Here is a 27,905-nt window from a genome sequence, read left to right as displayed (position 1 = left end):
ACCATCCAGGACCATCCAGGACCACCCCGGTGCCAACACGGTGTCAACACGGACCGAATCCCGGATCACCCCGGATGGGGTCCGGGATGGTCCGGGACGGTCCGGGACGTATATGGGACTGTAGCTTTTAAAGCATCACACTTTTTTGAACAAAACATCCCGGACCATCCCGGATCACCCCAGACCATGGTCCGGGATGGTCCGGAGTGGTCCGTGCTCGTCCGTGCTGGTCCGGCTTTATATGGGACTGGGGCTTTAGATCTACTTATATGAATTATCCAATTTGTATCTTAGTCCTGTGAAACAGTACGTTCATGCACTCGAAAATAGAGCTATATGACCCGGCGGCCGGTATATTTCCGGGTCAACCTACGCCAATGGCCAATCAGAGCTCTCGTTTCGTGGGAGTTCGTTGGTCAAGCTGGGCCGTCTCGTACGTAGCTACGGTAGCTATTGGACGTTCGAAAAGAAAAAATGAATATTCATCAACTAAAACCAAGAGCAAGACGGATAATGTTGACGACGAGACTTTCTCGGATTAATCATTAATTTAGGATCTAAATGAGCAAGCTATCGTAAGTCAAATAAGCAATATATATGTTATTTTTAATTTGTATTATAATTGCAGCAGTTATGAGGATGTAAAGAGTGAAAATCTCGTTGCATATCTCATTCATCGCGGTCCGGTCGAACCGAACCATTTGTTCCGTACAGTCCCTCACAGTAAGAGGTCCCCATCCTTCAGTCTCTATAATCGGAGGTCTAGTGGAGCCAGACGTAGTCTCAGTGGAACAACCGACGATTAGAGAGACTGAAGTTTTCGGTCTAGATGGGGTTATACTTATGATCCTAGAAAATCTATACTTTTTTAGCATGTTTTCTTGTTTCAGAATTCAGGGGGTTGTTTCTCAGAACCGTTTTAAAGAATTATCACAGTAGGATCACTGGTCAAAGAATAAGGATCGTCTTCATAAACGAGGATCGTCTTTGTAAACGCAGACCGATGCTTCCTCAAAAATAAGGATTTTCTGCATTTTCACAGACGTTTCATATTTTTGATCGGCGCGTTGGCGATGCGAAAAACGGATTCCGCAATGATTTTCTTGATGCATTTTGAATTGACTTTGTACAGAGACTTTCATGTTATGAGCGATAAATCCTTGGGAAGACGGACAACGGGACAACGGGACAACGGGACAACCCATAAAAGTAGACGGTGAACTAGGGTTATTTTCTCACGGGAATCCATTTTTTGCATCGCCAGCGGGCGTTTCGGTAACCAGAAACCTGCAGAGCGCCAATAGAAAATAATTTGCGAAGATGCAGGGGATCCTTATTTTTGAGGACGCATTTTGTCCATGTTTACGAGGATATCCTCGTTTATGAGGACACTCCTCATTCTCGGATCAGCGCCCCTACTGGTTATTGATCGTCATCCGATAACGATAATCAATATTATGATAGTGATTGTGATCGGGATTGGGCAGTTGTAAAATGGAGAGTTGTCTGTGATATTCTTATCATGGAGGCCGTTGTTGCTTGATTAAAAGGTGTTTAATTTCCAATTCCTGTCTGATCTCTGGTCATTCCAGTTTGGTGAATCCCTACAAAGTACAACTACAAGATCAACGACATCTCGCTGCTGTCGCTCAACTTGTCCGTGCTAAGTCATAAGTGATTCACAAAACTGTCTTTGCCAAGATGAGCAACAACTTACCTGTCATATGATCTTTTATAATTGCTGGAATTGGAAACAACCTACACAAGTCAGTTTGTTGCTATTCTATCAATCTATGGGCCGTGTAATGTATGATTAGTTTCAATATCATTTTGAGAAAAATATAGATGAGTTCTGTACTTAATTCTCTGGGATGCTCATTCTGTATAAAGTATCAATAATCCCTTAGCATTGATCTACCATGAGCCTCATACTATTCACTTGCCTGTCATTTTAGTTCCAATAATATGTGATAGATGACCTCCTCATTGCCGTATTAATCATATATCATTCATTGGCCATCTGTTTTATTCATGGAGGGGGGGGGGGGGGTAATAGTGACCGAATTAACACTGTACGTGTAGGCTTATAGATGATGATATTTTTCCAATGATTCCTCTATATTTCAAAACCTATAACATGTTATAATGTAGATTTTATTTATATTACTAATAATAGAAAAAGGCCATCCAAATTCTTGCATTTTGATTGGTTGTGCTGCTTAATTTTGCAACTTTGTGTACCGGTACACAAATAAAAAAAACAATGAAAATGTTTAGACAAATTAATTTCTTTTATTAATGAGGTTGATAGTTTTTTTTTTATGTTGCCCATAAAGTAAGAATAATTTTTTTTTTGCCTCTTTTCATGCAGGGATTGTGAGAATATTATTCATTATTGATAGATATTGAAAATAAATTATATCGTTATGTAACTATGATTTTGCAGTGATTTCAATTAAAGACTCAAAGAAATTTTGTTTCCAACTTTTATGGGCAAAAGAATGAAATAAAAAATTATTTTTATTAAGTTTCTTCAGAAAATATATTCACTAATGATTTCTAATCCATCTCTCTCTCTCTCTCTCTCTCTCTCTCTATCTATCTATCTGTCAATTCTCCCCCTTACATTCACCTCTCATCTGTCACTATATGTCTGTCCGTCTCTCTCTCTCACTCTCTCTCTCACACACACTCTCTCTCTCTCTCTCTCTCTCTCACTCACTCACTCACTCACGCACACACTCGATCTGTTACAATTCAATTCAAATTTTATTGGTCCAAAGGAAATTTGTTGCATTTACAATTTTTACATGCATTACCTATTCACAGAGAAAGAAAAAAATATATATACATGTGACATAATACATGTATACAACATAAAACAAGTAAATAGTCATTCTTTAACTCTATGCCCATATTCTCTCTCTCTTTCTCTCTCTCTCGATCTCATTTTTATTTCTGTACTAGAGGTACTTACATGTAACTCCATGTACATCCTGTTGAAGCTACCAACCTCAAGAAAATGTGATGAACAATAATTTCTTTGAAATCCAAACATTTATTCACTTGTGCCTATATGCAGGGTGCTACAAGAATTTTTTTCACCACTTGCCCTGTCGGGCAAGTGGGTTTTCAATTTACTTGCCCAAACATATTTCCACTTGCCCAAAACTTTAAAGCGAAAAAGGACTCGAGGTTAAAGCATTTATTATCTCGTAATGATAAGTTAGTGTTTTAGATAGCAAATTAATGCACATACATGTACAGTGTAACTGTACTGAATAATAACCTAATATGTCAAAGAAAATGGTCAACAAAGGATGGTTGAAGGTTTAAAAAACGCATTTTATTGATTCTCCATAAATAATCAGATTCACATGAATCTCGGCAAGGTAGAATGGTTCAAGCAGGTTCAAGTTTTTAATATTCAGTCATGTAAAAAAGCATAATGACCCTGTTGTAAAAAATATGATACAAACATGTCATTAATGGTAGCCACATGTACCATGGTGCAACATCACATGTGTGTCTGTGCAAGCCGCTGTCATTTGGAAACGTAGGCTAATTTTCAGCTGTTAATAATTTGGGTCAACTCTTCCATCAAGAAACGTCATGTAAATAATGGGTAATCAACTATTTTAAATAAAGTACGGACATTTTTATTTCATCATTCACTGCTATAAATATCATGCCAAAATTTGTAAATTCTTACTAAATAATAATATTGAAGATATTTTACGATAAATCTCGGATAAGTATGCGAAAACTAGACTAAACAACGTCGCTAAAACCATGAAAACAAAACAACAACGGCTTATATTCTGGGGGTCTCGATACTATTATCAAAATGACTCGCTCGGTCGGATCTTGAGACCGCAGTAATAAATTGAAAACGAGACAAAAACATTCATCTGATTTATATGAGCAGCGAGTTTTAAATAATATGTTCACAATCATTAACAGTCATTATGAATAAATATCAAACATTTGACTTTTTGTACTTACTAGAAAATCCCTGTTGTTTATTCCATTCCGATTCGCACGTGTTCATTTCCCTAGAATAATGACGTCATATTTGGCGTGATTCAACCAATCGGCAATCAGAGAATAGCAAAGGCCTGTCGGTGCGGCCTGCAGAGCTAGAGAGAGAGAGCGCGAATAAGCTCGCAGCTGGTACGATCGCGCTAGCTGTCTCTAGCTAGCTCACGGCCGGCCGTGCGTGGAGGCGGAGCGGCATTCATGGCTTGAAGTGTCACTGTTGCATGCGCGCTGAGCTAGCTGAGCTGGCTAGCTGTCTGTGAAGTTTTTTCGAAATCGGAACGATCGCTTTTTTGCTTCTGGATTTTGACGACGGGTAAGAAGTTGACGGGTGAATGGTAGAGTTCTTGGACACTAGGAAATTACTGTAAAAGTATCACTTGCCCGAATCGGGCAAGTGATAATTTGATTTACTTGCCCGACGGCTCAATTTGGTTGCCCCGGGACGTCGGGCAAGCGGGTTTGTCGCGCCCTGCTATATGATATTTATAAATGCACAACATTTTCTTTGTTGTTCATTACTATTGTAAGCAATAAAATTAGACTCATTCCATACTTGTATTTGTTACAGTTACTATTTGTTTCTCTCGTCTCTTCTCTATATATTCATTGCACATCATTTGCCTATCACTTACATATTCATTTACTTCAATTACTCCTCCATCCATCTCCTCTACGTACCAAGCCTTCCATCTCACCTGGTATGTTCCTTCCTCTTCTCATTCTTTATTCATGGTAAGGTTTTAATTTTACTGATCCAAATGGTTAGCTTTCCACTCTGTTATGCTTCAGTACACTCCTGACCTACATTCATTATCTGATGTCTGTTAAGCTGTTGGCTTCTATTGTTCCATCCCTATTCATTCATCCTCATTCACATTACCTGCCATAGCACCGCATACACACCCACACACACGCACACTCTTCCTATCTCTTAGCTATTCAACTCAGCACACCATAGGCACATGGCACTCTATCTTTCCTCAGGCTTTCTATTGGTCACTTACTTCATGCACAATCTTGTGATTGGTTGTTATTGTTTCATTGACTGCATGTCAGCCATCTTGGCAGCCATTTTGAAGATGTATTAAAATATAGCAGTGCAGCTCAAGTCAACAATCATGTCAGACTAGTTCTGTCTTGTGTGAGTCTTACAATGGTCTTATGTATTTCTACTTCTTACTTATCATTGGTTCTCACTCCTTTTCCTTTTGATGTTCCTTTGTCTACCTGAGGAACTGTATATTTTGTCCGCTTTCTTTGTCAGTCATGTTCATAGTGACAGCAGCCTACAATAAAAGACAGACAGATCGACCTGCACTGGACAGGTGCTGATTTAGGGATCTGCTACTTTTTTATTGGAGATTTAGGAGAGAGGATTTCATTTAAGTGAGTTTGGCGGTGGTTCTTGGATGATTGGTGTATTAAAGATATATTGGTGAGAGGTGCACTTTTATTAGTTTACAATTACACTATTATTGTGAGAGTTTACACTATTACAGTAAGAGATTTCAAAGTTATAGTTAATCACTTACTGTTACACCATAGAGTTGTTTGATGAGATTATTGCGGATTTGTCTGCCATCGCCAGCAACCGCTGCTTGAACGTCGTTATTGTTGTCTTCAGAGTGTTGCCCAATAGGGTCGTCCTAGGGCAGATTGTTGCTTACACAGATATTGTGGAGCACAGATACCGCCACGAAAATGTGGCACACACGCTCTGGCACAAACCAATGTCCACCCCCAGATACGGGTCACACGTCTATACACCTGAAATCAGACTTCAGGACTCTGAAAGATCTTTCGAGTACTGAACGACCTCTTTTATGGCTTTGGTTGTATCTTTCTTCTTGTCTTGATTTGATTTTCTTTGATTTTCTTTCCTTCTGCATTCATGTAAGTATACAGTTTTTCGATAACAATAATAATATAAAGTACAATACATGTAAGTATTTTTCTGACAATGAATCATAAATAAACAAATACATATTATATATTATAAATTGTTATTTTCAAAAACGAAATGATAAACCGTCATAAATACTAAATTTCCTCAAACCTTATAAAACATTATGAAATTATTTGCGGAAGAAGGACTGCTCGGGTTAAGGAGAAGAAATGGTCTGAGAGGGTACCTGCTATCACCTATTAGGTGGCCATGCACATGTACATCTTCCTCAAACCTTCTACAAATGCCTCAGTTTGCTCAAATGTATGAGTCGTGGCTTGAGCCTGGGAAGCAGGCAAGAACGTTTAGGAACTTCATTTGCGAATCACAAATGCACTGAATATTGATGGAATGGTAGCCCTTTCTATTCACGAAGAGATGTTCATCTATCGAAGGTGAGCGAATGCGGACATGGGTACAGTCAACGGCACCCAGCGTATTTGGAATGCCTCACATTCCACCGAAACCGCGCTTTACTTGAAGTAGGGAAGCCCTGTCACTTGGGAAGTCGATGTAGTTGTTGGCCTTTCTGACTAGCACTCTGGAAATATCTCAAACTACTCTGCTAACTCTAGCTTTACTTACGCCTTGCAGGTCTCCCGTGACTGCATATAAACTCCCAGTTGCATAAAAAGGTAATGCCATTGGAACCTAAAATGAAAACAAAAATTAACAATAACAATAATAATAGTAATAATAACGATTCTATTAATACATTGAAGAAAAAAAAACGTACAGACACACTAACCAGCAAAGCAACATGTAATGCGATCGAACGTCATATAACTTTTAAACTGAAATACATGCAGTCATAACTATACATTTACCTCTAAATCTTGCTTTCGAATGTCGACAAGCTGACGCAGAATCTCCATTTTCGCCTTTTCGATGCTCAGCAACTTTTGGGAGAAACTTTCAGCTGGTTGCCGGCTCTTTGTTTGTTTCTGCCTTGCCTTTGGAGATTGCAAAGTCAAACAGCTTGGGCCATGTGAATCGTCCGTGTCTACCCCTCCCGGGATGCCCTCGATTGCGGTGGAACCCATGTCATGATGTCCAAAAACTTTTTCTCAATGTCGTTGATGTTTACGGGGGAAGGGCCCCCTCCCGTCTTCGCTCTCTGCTTTCGAAGTTGATTGTATTTATTTTTGGTGATCGATTGGTACTTAGACCATTTGGCCCGGACTTCATCCCCTGTCCTCTCTCCTCCGGCGATTTTGTTGATCTTTCCAGCAATTTCATTCCAATTCTTCCTTTTCTGCTTCGCGGAACTCAAGTCTTTAAACCCCGCAAACAGAAGTTGATGGTTTTCTTCTAATTCGTTAATTAACAGGTGAAGTTCATCCCCTTTAAAGTTTGCCCGTTGCTTCGCCATGGTGGAGCATGTGATTGAAAAATTATACCGTAGGAAAAATAAAAACGTGCTTACCACCAAAGTCTCTAAGCGCTATAACAAACAAAATACCAAGATAAACAATTACATATTAAATAAAACAAAAAGAAAATGCAAATAAACCTACAAATTACAATACATATGAAATAAATAGCCCTTACATGTATATATAGAATAGGACCGGGCCCCTCTACATTCATTTTCATTTATATAGATTAGGCCTACACCCAATTAATCAACTTTTGATTGAGAGAACTTAGGCATGGTTCAGCTTCAAGTTTTATATTTAATTAAATTCATGTATTCAACAATACAAAAATAGTAAATGTACAAAACAATAGAACATGTTGACATAATCATGTATAAAATTAACATATCGTTAGGGGAAACCAAAAAAGATCGAGATCTTATGTACTGGTGCCCCTTTTACAAAATTAACAAATTACAACACACAAACCCGAAACACACACACACACACACACACACATAACTATGAAACCAGTCTAAGGCTACACCACAAATTATTTATACAAAAGAATATCATGGTCAATCAGATCGAATGCCTTTGACAGATCAAGGAAAATACCAAGTGGATGAAAATTATTTTGACTATTATTTAATAGTGCATCATGTAGTTCAATCAGTTAAAGCTCACAAGAATGATTTGACATGAAACCATATTGAGCATTAGGTTAATAAAGTATTCTTATGTATATGATTAGCTAAACGATTGTACATGCATTTCAATGTGACTTCCATAATTATTAAATGGGTCTAGTGGTATTTAAGGTCCATAATATGCTTGTGCATTTCTTTTTAAACCCAAAACTAATCGGTTCATCCAAATTTGCAAAGGCTTGCCTTTGGAGTTGACTGAGGTGTCAGAAATGTGGACTTTTTTTCAATTGATTCTTTACCCTTTCAAGGGGTGAGAGTGGTCTTCCTGTACAAATACAAAAGATGTTCACATATATTTTTTGCTCAATAGTGATTAAGCTGCTCAAGTTGCTCTAAAATGATAAAATGATTATCTCTCTCACTTTGCAGTATTGTCTTTCGGAGCAACCCAGTGCACCATGTCTTCTGTTGACCTTCAAGGGGACCACCATCCTTCTAGACTGCAGTCTGGACCTCGGGAGCCTTCAGCATTTCCTCCCTCTTCCTCTGGTTCCAAGGTAAAGAGTCTGGCCTAGGGCCCGTTTCACAAACTGTTCATCAGTGGCAAATGACAGTATTAGTTATAAGCTACTGAAATCCTTGCTTCTGATTTGTTATCAGCAGATTTGACACCGATTGTTGTCATTTGTCATTGAAAAAAAGGCTTTGTGAAACGGGTCCCTGGTCTAGAATTTTAAAGCTAATCTTTAGCAAGGGTATTGCACATAACGGCTTGTTCAGATATGATGCAGTAAACCTGTGCAAAAAAGCTGGTGCATTCATTTTACTTGTAACTAAATGGCACTGAGCTCAGTGTATGAGATACAGAAATATGAAACAAATTACACTTTATGTCATAAAAGAAAACTCAGCGGTGTTTGCCGCATCATATCTGAACTTGACTAGAACTGACATTTATTTTTTTACGATTCTCTGGGAGTTAATTTTCCATCATTACTGGAACTCAATATTGCCTATTTGTAGTGTAGTGTGTTATTTGTTGACCCATTTATACTGATCCCATCACTAAGTGTAACTGAATTGTTATTGGTTAAAGTCCCCCCCCCCCCTACCCCCCGGAAGGTATGTGATTTTATTTTCACAATTTTATTATTACTTTGATATCTTGATTCTCTCAGCACTCAGTTTACAAAGATGCCGAATTGGAAGCCAAGTGAGAAGGGCCATGGACTATCACATTCAAAGGTATGAAGAAAAATGAATGGGAGGGAGGGAGGGAGGGAGGGAGGGAGGGAGGGAGGGAGGGAGGGGGGGAGGGAGGGAGGGAGGGAGGGAGGGAGAGAGAGAGAGGGGAGGGGAGAGGGAGGGAGGGAAAGGGAGGGAGGGAGGGAAAGATAGAGGGAGAGAGAATACAAAGAGTAAATCATAGTAAGAGATGAGGAATTAAGAGTGCAATTACAATGTATAATTTGTATTGTAAACTCATTCCAAATGATTGTCTATGGTTCACAAAATTAGCAAGTTGATTTTGTTCTTTTGATGACATGTTCAAAGTGAAGTGACATTTATAACACTTTTGTTCCAATCTTCATATCTTATATTCATCAAACTCTTGGATTATTACTTGTATACCCAGATCTTTTATTTCCTTCTTCAGTCATTTGTGTGGCTTTGATTCAAATTCCTAATCTCTGGTTTCACAAGCATATATGCTTTAATAAATGAGCTGCCTTGCCTCCATGCCTGGGCATTGGTTTGGAGGGGGTATGAGAATTAGTTTGATGGATAAATGAACATTTGGTCACATATTTCATCCAAATGAATACATCAGGGACCCACTTCACGAAGCCCCATTAATATTTTCAATGACAAATGACAAAAATCAGTGACAAAATTGCTCATGACCAATCAGAAGCAAGGATTTCACTAGCTCATTTGACACTGATGACAAATTTTGTGAAATTTCAGCCCTGGTAATTATTCTTGTATCCACATTTTACCTTATTTATCATGGATTTTCTACTAACAGGAACTTAAAGAGTGCAGTGGAAGGGTGTTTGTGGATGCTACACCAGAAGTCTGCACTCCTGAGGTAATTCCAACATAGCAGTGAATGAAGGAGTGAATGAATATAGATGATGAACAAGTGAAAGGAAGGAAGGATAAATGAGCAATAAAAGCTTATGGTGCCTGAATTTTTCTTTTTTTATAAACAAAAGAATGTGAAATGGATCTCTTCAAGAGTGCTTTTCCCTTGAGATATTTAGAGTTCGGATATTACTGGCGTTCCAACTATGATAACCATACAGACACATGTCCTTTGGAGAGAATGGTGAATTTGTGATTTTTCACCGTGCACAAAATGGGAGAGTTGTCCAAAATAATATTACAATTGAATGACCATTTCACGGTTGTGATTTCTCCTTTCAAACACTTCTTATCGCTTGTCTGAATTTCTTAAACTTTTCACCGACTCAACAGTTTCTCTGATTTGTCTACTTTCATTCAATGCACCTTTTAATACAAAATTTTGAATTGTCATGGAATTCTAAACCTTATTTTACTGCTTCTAGTTTGGAATGATTGACATGTCGACGGTAGACGCCATCTTGATTTCAAACTACCACTGTATGCTGGGCCTACCATTCATCACTGAGGTAAGATGTTTTGCCTTTTTAGTGCAATTTTTTGTGTGCAACAATTTCCTACCCCATGTAAAGTATCAACTCTTGCTGACATAATTGCATTATGCTTTGATGTAGAATGCTAGTAATTACACAAACTGCATGAGCAGACAGAGAGTAAAATCACTTTCATTGTCATTTAACATTTGTTTAACCCTACGTTAACTGGGGGGGGGGTCAATTTGACCCCCCCCTGTAGAAATTTCGCGACTACTCCGAAACCGCGGCAGATATAAAATTTTCCTTTCATGACTTTTTTCTTTCGAGTCTTACGCATCTTTTAAAACAATTTTTTTGAAAATCGGACGTAAAGTTACGGAGTCACGTGACATTTTGTTGTTGCATGTCAGCCCGAAAATCGCTCATTTTTGTGATTTGTGTACAAAACATATGGAAATGTCATTTTTCCTAAAAAGAGATAAAACATTGGTTATTTAGTCTTGTTTAAAGTTTGGGTGTTTGTTTTGGGGTCAAAATAGTTGAATTATAGTTATAAATGAAATAAAACAACAAAAACAATAAAATACATAAGTTGAAAAAACAATGAAATACATAAGAAATTATTAAAACAAGAGATAACATAAGGAATAACCTGGCTCTTCTAATTTTTTGTGTTGTATTATTATTCCAAACGGTCTAACAAATATATGTAGTGAAAAAGAATGCTTGAATATAAATAATGTATGATTTATTGGCAAAAATGTGAATTTCATGACCTTATTTGCATAAATTACCATAAATATGTAAATGAGTGAATTTTTCAAAAAATTGAAATTACCATATTATTCTATACACTTCACTTAACATGTATGCAAATTTTCGCGGCGATCGGCCGTGAAACGGCCGAGATCTTAAGGGGGGGTCAAATTGACCCCCCCCCAGTAAAAACCTGGTCTGAAATAGCCCAGTTAAAATAGGGTTAATACTCTTGCCCTGGACATACATACATTTTAGAGGCCAAAGGGCATTAACTCTGTGCAAAAGTAAGCGATATAAGTAGTTTCTGGTTCTCAACAGAAAAAAAATAATTTATTGTTATTATTAGTGAAATTTCTCTCTCTCTCTCTCTCTCTCTATATATATATATACACTTAAACCTGCTCTAGTGACTACCTGTCTATAAAGCCTATATTTTTTGTTTCCCTTGGGCGGTCGCTATAGACAAGTTTGACTGTATATATATATAATCTACATAGCAGTATATCATTTCCTTTTCTCTCAGTTTACAGGTTTCAAAGGTGTCATATATGCAACTGAACCGACTATTCAAATTGGCAGGTAAGGAGATTCACTTCTTTCAAGTTGCTTACAATGAATGTGGAAACATTGCTGTATAACTGTTGTTTTAACTTATATAGCAAAATGTCAAAAAGAAAACACATTGGAAATATTGACAAAAAGAGATTAAAGATAAAGGTGAGTTAAATCTGGTCATCCAATTGCATTGTGAAAGAAAAGGTGTGGAATGGATCAGAAAAAGTTGATCATGTAGCATGTAAGTATTGGTGTGTACTCCAAAAGTCCTGGAGTCATCAAAATCATAATAAATTTGACCCAGTCTTGGTAAAGTACCAAGCACTGTACACAGAAAGATTTATATGGGACTACACAAATGGTGTCAGGGCTACTAACCTTGATTTCCTAATCTTTCTATGCTCATTTCTCAGCCAGTATATATTTTCTACCATAATTGTTTGGCAAATGACATTTATTTGTAATCTTGAACATTCAGTGTATGTTTCATTTGATTCTGTGAGAATTAATTTTCTTTTTTTTACCAGAACTCACATTTATCTTTAATGTGTAATGAGCGGAGAGTCGAAAAAATGCAACTCTTGATTTTGAGAAGAGTGATGTTGTTGTCTGAAATGATATACTCTAGATACACACAGATTATGACTTTAACGAACACTACTTGTGGTAAACTGACCATTTTTACATATTCTGTCTGCCTTGACTTCATACCGGTACTGTTTTGATTTCACCTTCGCAGACAGATGATGGAAGAGCTTGTTGAGTACATGGAAAGAGTGCCCAAGAAGCACTCATCCTCCCTCTGGAAGAAACCCGACTTACTGAAGACATTACCTGCCCCGCTCAAGGATGTGAAGTGGCTCGGTTGCTGGAAGAAGTGCTACAGCAAGCATGATGTCAATGCCTGTCTATCCAAAATCACCAATGCAGCATTCTCAGAAAAACTGGTTAGTTTTTGATGGGATGTGGTTTATATTCAAGTTTAAGCTCAACATGGAAGCCTCACCAACATTGATTCATTATTCTTCTTCATTCATTATGTGACGTTTACACCTAGGTGTTTATCAATTATTTTGTAACTACATTGTATTTTGTTTACGTGCTGCCAGTGGAGGCCAATTTTCCATGTTTTGGATATGGATCAATAAAAGAATCTATCTTATTGAAAGGACAGACAAATTCATGTAAAAACAGTCCAAAATTGCCTATTCCCCTGATTGTTGTGATGGATTGTCATGGTAACAGGATGGGGTTTAATGCTTACCTAGATCATTGTTGGATAATGTTATATGATTACTTTGACCCAAGAGGGATCTACATTATACTATCAAAAGGTGTTTAAGAAATGATTTATCCTTCCCACAATGCCTTGAATCTTGAACCTTGAAATAGCAGTCCTGTTCAGCAGCTCCTAGAATCTCTCCCGGGATAATGATACGCTGTGCTTCGGTGTGAGGTGCCCTGGTTAAGTAAATAATAGCATTTTCACACATGTGCAATAGCTTACCTACATTCTCATTTCTGTTCTTAGAGTTTGTTTGGAGCCCTGACACTTGTTCCATTGAGCTCTGGTTTCTGCCTGGGAAGCTGTAACTGGATCATTAGCTCGGCTTATGAAAAGGTGAGATTATATGCTAGATTTGAATGGTAGTCTCTGTGATTTGACTTGTGATCATTTAAAGAGTGCAAGCAAATAAAGTATTGCTTTAGATTAGAATTCTAATTTTTGGCCGAGTTGTAGGTGACCCTATGTTTAAGCAATTCTTTTGTTTATACCAAGAAATGTTGAAGGAAATTGCAATACCATTGTGTGGTGTAGTGGAAGCATTCTAGTTGATGAAAAGGCCTGATGTGCTATACATCTTTGACATTCATGCTTTTGTTCTCTGCAAAAGGCTGTACTGTAATTATGCTGTTTTTTTAAAACATAGGTGTGAAACCATTCCGTTATTAATGAATGCCTAATCATTCCTACTTCAAATCAGATCAAATGAAAGTTGAAAAAATCAGGTCTCTCAGCTCCAGCTTGTTCATCAATATCTTTGACCTTTATCTCCACCTTTGACCTTTGTCACCACCTTTGACCTTATATCACTACCTTTGACCTTTGTCACCACCTTTGACCTTTGTCACCACCTTTAACCTTTGTCACCCCCTTTGACCTTTGACCTGGCAGGTATCCTATGTATCGGCCTCATCATTTCTCACCACACACTCTATGCCCATCAACCAAGACCCTCTGAAGAACAGTGACGTCATCGTCCTGACTGGACTCACACAGACCCCAGCTCACAACCCAGACAGTATGCTTGGAGAGTTCTGCAGTACACTCAGTAAGTCAGTGAAACTGTTGAAAATGTCATACAGTCAATTTTAGTAACCACCTTTCTTCAAAGACCACATTTTTTGTTTCCCTTGAAAAAACGGTTTCTCATTGAAACATGTACTAAAGGAACCTGTATACAAAGACCGCTTTTTTGTGTTGCCCTTGGGCAGTCGCTATAGACAGGTTCGACTGTATTTTGAATATTTTCCCCATCATACAGTGACATAAATACAAAACCTGGGAATACTTTTCATACCAAAGAAAGTAGGCTCAGAGAATTCTTCAGTACACCCAGTAATCCAGTAGAAATTTTCGAAATGTTATATTTCAAATATTTTTCCCTACAAATAAAGACCAATACCTTTCATAATCCAGAGAGAATAGATACTCTAGTTCTTTCACCTGAATATCAATTCTTCTGTAATTTCAAATTTTCAATGTCACATATGGAAATAATCATCCATGTTTCAAATAATATTTTTAAATTTTTGTTTATCCCCCTCTAGCCATGACAATCAAGAGCGGAGGCAACGTCTTAGTCCCATGCTATCCATCTGGTGTGATCTATGATCTCTTTGAGTGTCTGGCTGGTTATATGGAGAGCGTTGGTCTCATGCAAACCCCTCTCTACTTCATCTCTCCCGTAGCGGACAGCTCGCTTGCTTTCTCACAGATACTTTCTGAATGGTATGTCTTCCATGAGATTGATATTCATATACAGTCAAACCTGTCTATAGCAACTGCCTGTGGGAAACAAAAAAGTGGCCTTTGTAGACAGGTTCCTTTAGTACATGATTCAATGAGAAACCATTTTCAAGGGAAACGACAAATGTGGCCTTTGTAGACAGGTGGTCTTTGTAGACAGGTTCCTTTAGTACATGATTCAAGGAAAACAACAAAAGTGGCCTTTGTAGACAGGTTCCTTTAGTACATGATTCAAGAGAAACAAAAAAGTGGCCTTTGTAGACAGGTTCCTTTAGTACATGATTCAATGAGAAACCGTTTTCAAGGGAAACGACAAATGTGGCCTTTGTAGACAGGTGGTCTTTGTAGACAGGTGGTCACTAAAGCAGGTTTGACTGTATTCTGTAAAATTTCTTTCTTTCTGTTGTCATGAACAAATCAGTAATGTAATTTGTTTTGATTTCTTTGATTGGGTTTTGTTTCAAAGTGTAGCTCCATCATTAGATAAAATGCCTAGTGTTAGCTTTAATACATTTCCCATTTCCACATTTTTGTGCTATTTTCATGATACATACGACTTATTTAAAAGCCTTGTTTTGTCTGGTACTAGTCAGGAGGGGTTGTTTATCATGAGTTGTATACATCCTTACTTATTCTTTACTTATTCAAACTTTGTAAATGACATTCATCTTAGTGATACTCATGGGGTGTTTCCCTCTTGTTTTATACATTGCCGTCTTATAGTAGGTGTTTCCAAGTTCTCTTCAGAAATCGAGGTGATGCATGTAGCAATGTTATTTAGACGACATTTAAGATTTTCTCATTGTGCCATTTAAAAAATTAGATGTAAATCTATTTGTGCTGTACTCGTTTACCAATATAGTTTAGGCTGGATTATTTTTGCTGGATTATTTTTTGCACAAGGAAATTTTCTCTGTGGTCAATACTATCCAAATTCTAACTTCAACCATGGACCAATGGACCCTAACCCCAAACTCAATCGCCAGGGCATTTGTTGTATCACCGTAATTTATGCTTGAAAAACCCTATGTACTCCCTCTCTCTCTGGTCAGGCTATGTGGTGTGAAGCAATCCAAGGTTTATCTTCCAGAGCCTCCGTTCCCTCATGCAGAACTCATCAAGAATGGCAGGTTAAAACACTTCCCAAGTGTACATGGTAAGTTGACCTTGCTTTGCACCATGAGTATATCACCTTCATTCGTCCATCGATGCATGGATATTAAAGCGCAATCAAACATTTGTAATAATTTCATTTGTATGAATTTTATTTAAATAAATTAGTCCGATAATAAGAAGGTTATGAGTGTTTGAAGTAAAATATCACTAATTTAAAAAGCCATGCAAATCTTTATTTTTCAATTTAATCAGTGGATTGTAACTGATTGGAACTCATGGGACAACACCTAATCATTTGCTGTGTACAAAATTATCACTAAACAAGAGACCCTCCTGAATCATAACATTTTGAAGTAAAAAAAATTGACTTTTTAATAATTGTGTGTGTTGAAACAAAATTAGTGACACTTTTGTAGTTTTTACTTTTAGAAACAAAAAATAATAGTAGAATTTATTGAAAGGATTACTTTCATGAGTAGATATTCTCACTATTCTTATTTGCAATGATGTGAATACAGACTACACTGTATCTCAAAACAGATACATTTAACAGACTGATACTAAAACTAAAAAGTATTTAAAACAATGTTTAATGATGAGCATTCATGATGCCCCTCAATGTATGCTATGCACCAAATTGTTAAATTTAATACAGATCTTATGGTTCATGTAATGTCTATCATTTCATTAAAAAAATGCTCTTCTCTATCTCTTCATACAGGTGAATTTAGCAACCAGTTCAAAACCCCCTGTGTAGTGTTTACTGGACACCCCTCTCTTAGAATGGGAGATGCCGTTCACTTTATGGAGATGTGGGGCAAGAACAGTAACAATACAGTCCTCTTTATAGGTGAGTATGTCTTATGATATAATATATTTTATATTATGATATTTTGATATAATATTATGGGTTGATGATATAGCGCTTAAAGATACTATGTCCCATTTGCAGGCCCAACAAATGAAAAGGTTAAATTCCAACAGCAATTGAAAGATAATACTGATTTAGAATTTCCCTTAAAAAAGGGGGGCTTGAAAATGTCTTTAAGTGGGAAAATAATGACTATTAGTTGTCGAATCGACTTAAGAGCTATAGAGCCAGTAAGTAATAGTCTGATTTTCAGACCATTGTACCAAATGGTTGTACGTTTTATGCTGTGCAAAGATTCAATTAGTTTAATTTTGGCCATTACAAGAAGTGGGTTATTGATGTAGACAAATGCTCATGTACCCTCTACAGCTCTTTTAATGTTTGTTATTACCAAAGAAGAAAAAAAGCCAGTCAGTCACTCAATAGTTTCTGACAGTGAAGTCTAGCAAGTAAATGGGTTTCCTTGCATAATTTGAATATAAGGACACTGCTAACATTTAAATTTCACAGATAGGACATACATGACATATTCATAATTGCTGCAAAGTTCTACAGAATTTGATGTTGGCTGCAAAAGGGATATAGTATCTTTAATACCATTTTACAGATGCTAATGATGCTGATCAAACTACAATTTCTTTCTCATCCTACTTGTACCCATATAACATCCAGGTAGAGAGGGGCAAATGTGGATTAAATGTCTTGCCAAAGGATGTTAATGGATTTGCACCCTCAACTCTTAGATTGAGAGGGTTTTCATTTTCTAATGTGTTTCTGTTGGTTTTGTTGGATATTGTTTTCCCATATGTTGTTAGATCATTTGGTGGACATTTTAATCTGAGGCAAACTGGGCTTTTCGAGAGAAGGTTTTCAAGGAAAGGGGGGTGGGGGGGGGGGGGAGATGACTTAATAGAAAGCGTTAAATGCTATGACACATATATATGCTTTTCACACTGGTAAAATTTTGCTTAGCTCCGAACTATAGGTGTGGCTAATGGTGGGGGGGGGGGGAGTGAGGGGGTCTTTAACCGACCTATAGTCCTGGGCTAAGCTTAGCCCTACCTAAAGTATGGGGTTAGTTGGTCCTGCCAAAAAGCAGGACTAACTCCGCAATTGCGGTGCTAACAAATTTTCTTATTGCGGGATAGGAGCTTAGTACGGCGCTATAACAACGTGTGTGAAAACCCCAAAAAGGTAATCCAGGGCTGGGGAAAGTATGGGGCAAAACAAGTGTGAAAAGCATGTTAAAAAGTTATAAAATTCTGAGCTACATTTTCGTTCTCCTAAATTAGAGCCTTCATTTCCCTACTTGGATGCACTGGCACCATACCAACCCCTTGCGATGAAGGCGTGCTACTGTCCTATTGACACAGCGCTCACCTTTCCTCAAGCAAACAAGTTAATGAAAGACCTCAAGGTAAGAAATGCTCAACAAAGGCTTGATACTGTCACATTGACTCAGCCTCACTCCTAACTCCTTTACCTCCTGACTTGTATCTTCTATTCGCTTCAAAATATTTCTCTTGAATCATCTCCCTTCTCGAATTTGTCTGTTTGGTAACTATCCTCCTTTTTTTAACTTCTCAGATTCTTCTCCTATTGTTCTGAACTAGCAAATCAATAATTTTTCCCTCATCCTCATCTTTGTCCTCGTCCTGATCCTCCTCCTCCTCCTCATCATCATCATCATCATCATGATCAACATCATCACCATCATCACCACCACCACCACCACCACCACCACCACCACCACCACCACCACCACCATCATCGCAACTATCACCATCATCATCATCATCGTCATCTGAAATCAGCCAAGTTTATACCATCCTGTAATGTCCTTTTGCCACCCTTAGTGAACTACCAGGGATAGGCCTGTCTATCCTTTGATGAAAAAAATATTTGAATATGTTATCATGACTATTTTTCCTAGAGTGGTTATTTTCCTTAGATTTTGAGTGCATTATGTCCCTTCTTGATTCTGTAACATTATGTAACATCAAATCTTCATGAATGAAACTGTTTTAATCTCATCTTATCTCACAGCCTCTTCAAGTGGTCCTGCCTGAATCCTACCTCAATCCACCAGAATCCCATCCCCTAAGAACCGATCTGGTTGTGGAAGTGGTATGTATTATGGTCTATGGTCTAGTAATGGCTGTCATGGGGAATTTGACACCATTCGGGTGTTAACCCAATAAAAGGTGTTGTCAATCATCAGGAATACTCCGGTTTTGTGGCTAACAGTCAGCCACAAATTGCAGTCAATGTAACAAAATAGGATCGTGGTGATCCTGGGAGTGAACAGCAGAACCTGTCGTTTTTTCTCTTGTAGGGATCATAATAGATTTTCTTTGGTTCCATGACCACTGGAAATATCCTTTTGATTAAATGATTTTGTGTTCACTTCATGTACATGTACAGTTTAACAAGATACTTTGAGCATGGAAAGAATGGTTTTTATTACCATATTATTTGTGTAATTTTCTTTTTTGATAGGACCCAGCAGCTACACCATACAGTCGTGATGATGTCATTAGCCTGCTTGTGAAGAGGAGATATGAGAAGGTCGAGATTACTCCAGAGGTAAGTAGGATATACTTTGTATGTACCTTAAAGGAAACCTCACCCCAAGGAATAACTTGAGTTATTCTTGGAGAGTTATTGTATTCTTGCCCATTGATCTACAAGATTCCCCACCAAAGTGTATGAGAGAGGTATGAACTTAGCATAATGTCAACTTTCTCAGCACGACATGGGCATCTCCATTTTGTTGATAACATGACGAAGTATGCGCGGTCGTTTATCGGGTAAATGTATTCAAATTTATGGATGCTTCCTTCCCAGGCGTGTTTGGTGATGACAAATTTCATTTACCTGCTACAGTCAAACCTGCTTTAATGACCACCTGTCTACAAAGACCACATTTGTTGTTTCCCTTGAAAATGGATTCTCATTGAATCATGTAATAAAGGAACCTGTCTACAAAGACCACCTGTCTACAAAGGCCACTTTTTGTGTTTCCCTTGGGTGGTCGCTATAGACAGGTTTGACTGTATTATGTAATTGTCAGAACTCACATTGCTAGAATAAGCTGTTGCTCTTCTGGGGTGAAGATTTCGCATAAATGAAATAGATTTCAAAGTTCTATATTTTAGTTCTTTTGAATAAATTAGTTACAAACGTTACCCTCGTTATATTTTGGTCACCAAATATTATTTTCACCTTCTCAGCGTTAATTTTCCCTCATTAAAAAGTAAAGGTCTTCTTATTGAATTAAAAAGTCTTTACAACTAGAGCATGGTACATGATACATGTACAAGTTCGCCTGATACGTCAAAATATCAAGAAAGTCATGCTATAAGACATGATCACATCATGTCAAGAATATCTTCATTTAATTATCTCTTGTACGTTTTGTAAGGAATATTGTAGATCAGCACGTAGGAATATATCCTGTCTTTCAGCATACCTACACTTATTTGTTGGGGTGAGGTTTCCTTTAATAATTTTCTGACCTAAACTTAGTTTTGGATTTAGAGATGGTTGATGAGGATTTCAGGCCAACAAGCTGAAAACAGGACCCTGTTTCATAAAACATGATATCAATAACAAGTTACAAGCTACTGTTATAAGCTACTGAAATCATGGCATCTGATTGGCTGAGAGCAAACTTGATATCAATCACAAGTTACAAGCTACTGTTATAAGCTACTGAAATCATGGCATCTGATTGGCTGAGAGCAAACTTGATATCAATAACAAGTTACAAGCTACTGTTATAAGCTACTGAAATCATGGCATCTGATTGGCTGAGAGCAAACTTGATATCAATAACAAGTTACAAGCTACTGTTATAAGCTACTGAAATCATGGCATCTGATTGGCTGAGAGCAAACTTGATATCAATAACAAGTTACAAGCTACTGTTATAAGCTACTGAAATCATGGCATGTGATTGGCTGAGAGCAAACTTGATATCAATAACAAGTTACAAGCTACTGTTATAAGCTACTGAAATCATGGCTTCTGATTGGCTGAGAGCAAACTTGTTATCAATAACAAGTTACAAGCTACTGTTATAAGCTACTGAAATCATGGCATCTGATTGGCTGAGAGCAAATTTGTCGTAGAAATTTAGCATTTGTTATGGATAACAAGTTTTATGAAACCGGCCCCAGATCATTATATCTTTATATCAGTGTGTGCCTTTGGTAGTCACATGGAACAGCACTTATGGCAGGCATTGTGTGGTTTCCTGGACATCAGGAATTGTTGATTCAGAATACATCTTGGGGCCTTTTTACTATGTATATTTGTGGATTGTGTCGAAGTCATGTTATGTTTTTCCAATTTCTATACGATTCTGAATGTAATTATTTCCTATTTCAATGTCATGCTTTTGATGTATTTTTATACATGATTTTAATGTAAACGCAATATATAAAATCCCACAATGAATTTCCATGTTATTATTGGACGAAATAAAATTGAATTGAATTGATTGAATCTAGAACGGATTGCTTAGGCCGGGATGATAGAGCGCCAGGAGTGGCAATGTACCAGACATGGGCACTATACAAGGCTCCACTAGTATTATTGTTATTATTATTAAGGACAATTTTTCAAAATTCAAGGCAGAACTAAACTTTGTGGGAAAAAGAAGGCTCCATTTTTCAAACACTGTAGAAAAACAAAATCGTTAGTAGATTAATTGAAAGTTGATAGAGGTACCGGTACATTGGAGTTGTAGTCACACGAGTTGCAGTCGCATTCAACTTTTTATTTTCTCTTTTTTTCTCCCTTTGTAGGTTGCCAGCAGTCTTGCTCCTGTAGAACTCCAGCCTGGTGTCTTGGTGTCCACGGTAACTGGCCAACTCAACGTCCATGACAACAAGTTTATTCTGGAGGTTAGAACACAAATTTATTGCCAAGTAGATGAGAAATGCACAAGTGGTTTGATTTTATCACAGTCAGTCAAGGTCTGTAAGACTTACACAAATTTAATCAACATTTGTAATTTTTCATCTCATTCACTTCATGTAGTTGTATGTCTTGTAAGGAGAAAAAAGCTCATACATGATGATTATGGAGTGACTGATTTAAATTCATCCTTGAATAGATCGGTTAACTAACATTTCAAATTCATGGATATTTCTTTCCTGGGGACCTAGTGACAAGTTATTCCATTAACCTGTTATTAATAAATGAACTACATGTACAATGCTTGGAATCCAGTCTGCATATATTACCTGTTGCTATGTCAGGCAAACCTCGCAAACTTTCAGGTTGTCAAGAACAACCTTTGTTTAAAGGTACTATGTCCCATTTGCAGGCCAAAAAAATGAAAAAGTTAAATTCCAACTGCATTTGAAAGATAATACTAATTTAGAACTTCCCTAAAAAAGGTGGGGCTTGAAAATGTCTTCAAGTGGGAAAATAACGACTATTAGTTGTCAAATCGACTTTAGGGCTATAGAGCCCAAAAGTATAGTCTTGATTTTCAGACAATTGTACCGAATGGTCATACGTTTTATGCTGCGCAAAGATTCAATCAGTTTAATCTTGGCCATCACAAGAAGTGGGTTATTGACATAGACAAATGCTCATGTACCCTTTACAACTCTTTTCATGTATGTTATTACCAAAGAAGGAAAAAAGCCAGTCAGTCACTCAATAGTGTCTGACAGTGAAGTCTAGCAAGTAAACGGGTTTCCTTGCATAATTTGAATATGAGGACACTGCTAACGTTTAAATTTCACAGATAGGACATACATGACATATTCATAATTCCTGCAAAGTTCTACAGAATTTGAGGTTGGCTGCAAAAGGGACATAGTACCTTTAAAAATACCGGTATGTGTAAAACTGAATATGTTAGTAAACTGATCCATTGCATTTAATTGAATGCAGTGTATACATTCATTTTCAATGAGGTCAAAAGATTGCTTTTTCTCAAGTCTATGGGATTAACATCATGCTGTAAGGGAGCTTTAAATTAGTGAAATGTAGTGACACGAAAAGACTCATCTGGAACGCAAAATGTGTTGAAAATTGTTAAAATATTATAACTGTATCACGCAGAGGTAGATCCCGCATCGCTTGGATATGGAGCTGGTATAGACATTGTCAGATTTAAGTACTGTTAATTACTATAGTCTGACGATAAGTTAGGTTCTGCTGAAATGAATACGTATCACAAGAAAATAATCAAGCGACTTCAAGAGTAAAATATAGTGTACATAGATTTAATAAAGAGCCATCTGCTCAATATTAATATACATGCAAATAAATGACAATATAAAATGATTTGGATTCAATAGAGATTCAAAAGAGTATCTGTATCTGTCCGTGACGTACAATCGACAGCATCTGGTTGTTGCTTACGTAGGTTGTATTTACGAACTCTTAATCTGGGTATGAGAGTATATCACGTCATTCTGTATACACGGTGCGTCCCAGAAAAAACGAAACCGAGAACTATCAATGTTTTATTATAGCTTAATCACAATTATAATTAATAAATGACACATATTTGTAAAGCTTAGATCCTCTTTCATGTGATGCAACTCATATGATGCATATTTCACGCATGAGTGATTAAAAGCAATTTGAAGAGAGGAAACCAACAAGTCATTTGGCGGGCCGTATCTGAATTTGAAGGAGAAAATCAAATTTCTAGAAAGTTCAATTTCTGCTCTTTCATATGACACCTCAATCGGGAAAAATGAGCCAGGAATAACAAAGTTCTGTTTGTTTAAAAAAAATGCTTGCATTTCCATAATTTGATCAAACAAGTTCTTTTCACTGGCTGCCTGCCGTAGCATCAAACAGAGTTGACAAAAGACTTAACTCTGTTTCGTTGAAGATCAGCCATGCATCGGGTCTTTCGTCTTCTTTGTGCATGGCTGATCGTCATCGAAACGGAGTTAAGTCTTTTGTCAACTCTGTTCGTTGCAACAGACAGACTTGTATTATCTCGATAAGGATATAAGACACCTAAACTTTTATTCAGATATGTCATAATAGAACATTTAGTTAACATACATCACTAACTATTATCCCTTTTGCGCTCAGGACCTGTGTTTTTCATTTCATTTCGCTGAGCTACCAAACAAATCTGATGGAATGCATATACTTATAAAAATGATAGGGATAAAGATGATTAGCATAACAACATCCTGTCTGAAAAAGACAAAAAATGATAAAATTACTTTTTAAAAGGATTTAAAAATGTGAAAACATTCTTTACTTGATATTTGCAGGAGCTGCCCTCTCCTCAAGCCAACCCACTGCTTCCTACCGGTCAACCTCAGAGAAAGAGAAAGCGAGAAGAAGAGAACTTGACCACGCCCAAAACCTACACCTCTCACCCCAAGCACTATGTCTATGGTAACATTGACATTGAGGAGTTTGTGCAGAGTCTTGCCACGGTAAGAACGCCCATTAACAAAAAGTTTGTACCTTTAAAGCTCATCTGCACTAGTTTGGCCAGGGGATTAGACCTCCCTGCAAGGTCACTGACGGGTGGTTATCCCATCAAATCAGCTCTCAATTAAAATAAGAAAAAGGGGACCATGGGGGACCAATGGTCACCGATTAGGCATTGTTTGCCATATAGAGGGTGCTTTGTAGCTATAAGTAGTGCAGTGGGGCTTTGAAGGTTCTTCTAACTAACCTTCGAGTCATATTGATAAGGAATATTTATCAGTGGTATGATAAAAAAAAAGCAAATATTGTGCTGCACAGCTTGTTCAAATATTTGTTTCATGTTCGTGCTCAGAAACCCACCTTTTCTTTCATGAATGAGGATATGATAAATATATATATATTTTTAATTTTAAGAAATAAGACCTGATTCATTACTTCACGGTCATGGAATTGTCCTGATCAACCTGATTTAAGTCTTTTCATTGTAGGATTCTTTATCATTATAGGTTCACTACTTAGCAGTACACTGCATATACATGTATTCCTTTTCACTATAGCGATAGAATGGGTCAGTTAGTCTTCCTCTCAAAAAAAAAAGAAGATCGGTTATCATGGAACGAATGGCTTTCTTATGCCTCAGTCACAACTTTGTGTATTTGGCTTGGGTATTGCTGCGTGTGTGTGTGTGTGTGTATTGGGTTTTTACAGACGTGTATCAATCAGATATGATTATTTACACCTGGGGACCGACCTTTAAACGTCACCATCTGAAAGACGTGACTCATTTTCGAACCTGCGTCCTCGGCTGAATCAATTTGTAACTTCCACTTTTAGCTGGATTACAGGCGCACGCCACAACGCCTATTTATGGCAAGCTGTTTTAATATTTATACATATTTCTTGATATAAAAAATTACCATTGCTTTACAACAGAAAATAATTTCTTTACATAAAGAAATAGGAATAAATGTTAAAACGGCTTGCCATAAATATGCAGCAATACACAGGCCAAATAGGCAAAAGTGTGACTGAGGCATAACACCTGACTGCTCAGTCATACATTTTTATACATTTTGACCTCATGGAATTAGAAATATTATGTTCCAAAGGACATCTGGCAGTTCCTCCCCCTCTCTCTCTCTCCTACACACATTTTACGACGGATTGGCGGCCTTTGCTGGTCAGACAGGTTCTGGGGGGTGTTTCACAAAGATCCTAAGTCGATCTTATCTCTATGTTGGACTTAACAATTATGGAAAGCCGTTAGCATCTATGAAAATATTTTGTAAAAGTTATTTTAAAAAGCATAAAATGTTGATTAAATCTTTCATATTTTCTATTATCAGGGAGATATCATGTTCATGATGTGGAATTTATAAAAAGTCTAAAATACTTGATCTTTCGCTTTCGAATATATTTTAGTATAAGGCTACAAATGGCTCTCCATTATTTGTAAGTCCAACTTAGAGTTAAGTTCGACTTAGGATCTTTGTGAAACACCCCCCCCCCCCCCCTGATCTCTTAATCTCTCTCTCTGTTACAGAATGGAATCGCTGATGTCAAGGTAGAAAGCACAGGATCAGGGCATATTGTTCATTTGGTAAGAAAATGTGTCTTCCCCGTCTGAAAACAAACTCTGTTCATTCATCATGTTATAAAGCAATTTTTTATTTTTTAATCCCTTTATTTTAGATACGGTTCTTTTTCAACTTTGAAATCATGAGCGAAAGTGTCCTCATGGCAATCATATTTTTTCTGAGGAACTCTTGTTAATTTACAAAAGCTACTTTTTGGTTGGGGGAGGGGGAGGGGGTAGTATGGATGTGTAGTAGCATGTGTTTCTCTACTACACATGCATACTAGCCCCCTCCCCCTAAAAAGAGGAGCTTTTGAAGCAGATATTTTCATGTGATGTTTTATTTTACCAACCCAGGTGATGTAAATGGGTACCTGGCAGGAATTAATTCCTTGAAATGCTAGTGCGCCGCAGTGGCTGCCTTGCTAAAGCCAGGGTAATAATCGGGGCAGCGCCAGGAGCGTCACAACGCGAAGGACATGTGGGCTATATAAGAAGCCACCATTATTATTATTATTATTATTTTTAAATTTCATTGTCATTTTTAGTACAGGTATATATGATCTTGAATAGCTGTATCTATTTATCCATATCAAAGCACCACAACCACTGTACTTCAATGCAACTTGCCCTTCTTGTTCTCCTTCTTCCATTGAGTATAGTCGTACTTGAATGCTGGGGCTGCAATCTCAAGAACACATGACTTTGAGTGCAGTGACAAAGAACTAAGCTTGTGGCTCCAGACAGCCGATATTTTCATTTCATTGCTACTTTTAATCTTGAATATTTGTATCTAGTTGCCCATATCGGAGCACTACAACTGATGTTCACTGCAATACAACTTATTGTTTTGTTCTGTTTCCATTCGCACAGGAATCGGAAGATACCATTATACAGCTTGAGGAGGGGTCCACCCACATCTTCTGTGAGGGGAATGAGAAGCTGAGAAAACAGCTGAGAGATGTACTGATCAGTTGCTTAGGAAGATTTTGATGAAAGCTGAAGACTTTATGAACTGTTTGTCACAGATGAATTAACTCAACCAGTGGATAATAAAGTGTTTTTGGAAGAAGGTGAATTGGAACTCTGACGACATGCTTTTACCCAAATGTTGTTTTGTGGCCATTCTTAACTAAGCCGTGACTTCTAATGTTGTCTCTCTTTCTCTCTTTTTTAAAAGTCAGTAGGGGTTATAAATGAAGCGAAATCATGTGTTTTAAAGGTACTATGTCCCATTTGCAGGCCCAAGAAATGAAAAAGTTAAATTCCAACTGCATTTGAAAGATGATAATACTAATTTAGAACTTCCCTAAAAAAGGTGGGGCTTGAAAATGTCTTCAAGTGGGAAAATAACGACTATTAGTTGTCAATTCGACTTGGGCTATAGAGCCCAAAAGTAATAGTCTTGATTTTCAGACAATTATACCGAATGGTCATACGTTTTATGCTGCGCAAAGATTCAATCAGTTTAATCTTGGCCATCACAAGAAGTGGGTTATTGATGTAGACAAATGCTCATGTACCCTTTACAACTCTTTTCATGTATGTTATTACCAAAGAAGAAAAAAGCCAGTCAGTCACTCAATAGTGTCTGACAGTGAAGTCTAGCAAGTAAACGGGTTTCTTTGCATAATTTGAATATGAGGACACTGCTAACGTTTAAATTTCACAGATAGGACATACATGACATAATCATAATTCCTGCAAAGTTCTACAGCATTTGAGGTTGGCTGCAAAAGGGACAAAGTACCTTTAAGGGGTTATAAAGGTATTCGCATATTTGAAGGGGTTTATCAATGAATCAAAGTCATTTAATTGACGGGTTATGAAGTAGTCACGTATTTGAAGGGGTTATAAATGAAGCAAAGTCATGTTATTACCAAAGAAGAAAAAAAGCCAGTCAGTCACTCAATAGTGTCTGACAGTGAAGTCTAGCAAGTAAACGGGT

General features: G+C 37.4%; 1 protein-coding gene across 3 annotated transcripts in view; it reads left to right on the top strand.

Moving 5' to 3' along the window:
• The window catches only part of LOC577886 (integrator complex subunit 9), a 28,355-nt gene extending 1,091 nt beyond the window's left edge, over positions 1 to 27,264 (top strand). Inside the window, exons 1-19 of one of the 3 annotated variants that reach the window (XM_030974943.1) lie at positions 5,096 to 5,182; positions 8,424 to 8,551; positions 9,173 to 9,239; positions 10,024 to 10,086; positions 10,568 to 10,651; positions 11,901 to 11,956; positions 12,672 to 12,879; positions 13,464 to 13,553; positions 14,109 to 14,265; positions 14,765 to 14,945; positions 16,016 to 16,119; positions 16,801 to 16,929; positions 18,243 to 18,367; positions 18,997 to 19,077; positions 19,450 to 19,536; positions 21,762 to 21,860; positions 24,216 to 24,383; positions 25,925 to 25,981; positions 26,831 to 27,264. In XM_030974943.1, coding sequence (XP_030830803.1) covers positions 9,189 to 9,239; positions 10,024 to 10,086; positions 10,568 to 10,651; positions 11,901 to 11,956; positions 12,672 to 12,879; positions 13,464 to 13,553; positions 14,109 to 14,265; positions 14,765 to 14,945; positions 16,016 to 16,119; positions 16,801 to 16,929; positions 18,243 to 18,367; positions 18,997 to 19,077; positions 19,450 to 19,536; positions 21,762 to 21,860; positions 24,216 to 24,383; positions 25,925 to 25,981; positions 26,831 to 26,950 — 1,860 coding nt within the window. In that variant the 5' untranslated portion in view covers positions 5,096 to 5,182; positions 8,424 to 8,551; positions 9,173 to 9,188 and the 3' untranslated portion in view covers positions 26,951 to 27,264. Of the gene's footprint in view, positions 1 to 5,095; positions 5,183 to 5,405; positions 5,477 to 8,423; positions 8,552 to 9,172; positions 9,240 to 10,023; positions 10,087 to 10,567; positions 10,652 to 11,900; positions 11,957 to 12,671; positions 12,880 to 13,463; positions 13,554 to 14,108; positions 14,266 to 14,764; positions 14,946 to 16,015; positions 16,120 to 16,800; positions 16,930 to 18,242; positions 18,368 to 18,996; positions 19,078 to 19,449; positions 19,537 to 21,761; positions 21,861 to 24,215; positions 24,384 to 25,924; positions 25,982 to 26,830 lie in introns of those variants that run through there. The other 2 variants (XM_030974942.1, XM_030974941.1) reach the window with 2 other exon arrangements.
• The last annotated feature ends 641 nt before the right edge of the window (positions 27,265 to 27,905 follow it).

This window comes from Strongylocentrotus purpuratus, unplaced genomic scaffold, assembly GCF_000002235.5.
Source record: "Strongylocentrotus purpuratus isolate Spur 01 unplaced genomic scaffold, Spur_5.0 spur5_scaffold_7, whole genome shotgun sequence".
Lineage (NCBI taxonomy): Eukaryota > Metazoa > Echinodermata > Echinoidea > Camarodonta > Strongylocentrotidae > Strongylocentrotus > Strongylocentrotus purpuratus.
The sequence above is the reverse complement of the archived record's forward strand: the minus strand, read 5'-3'. Positions and strand labels throughout refer to the sequence as shown.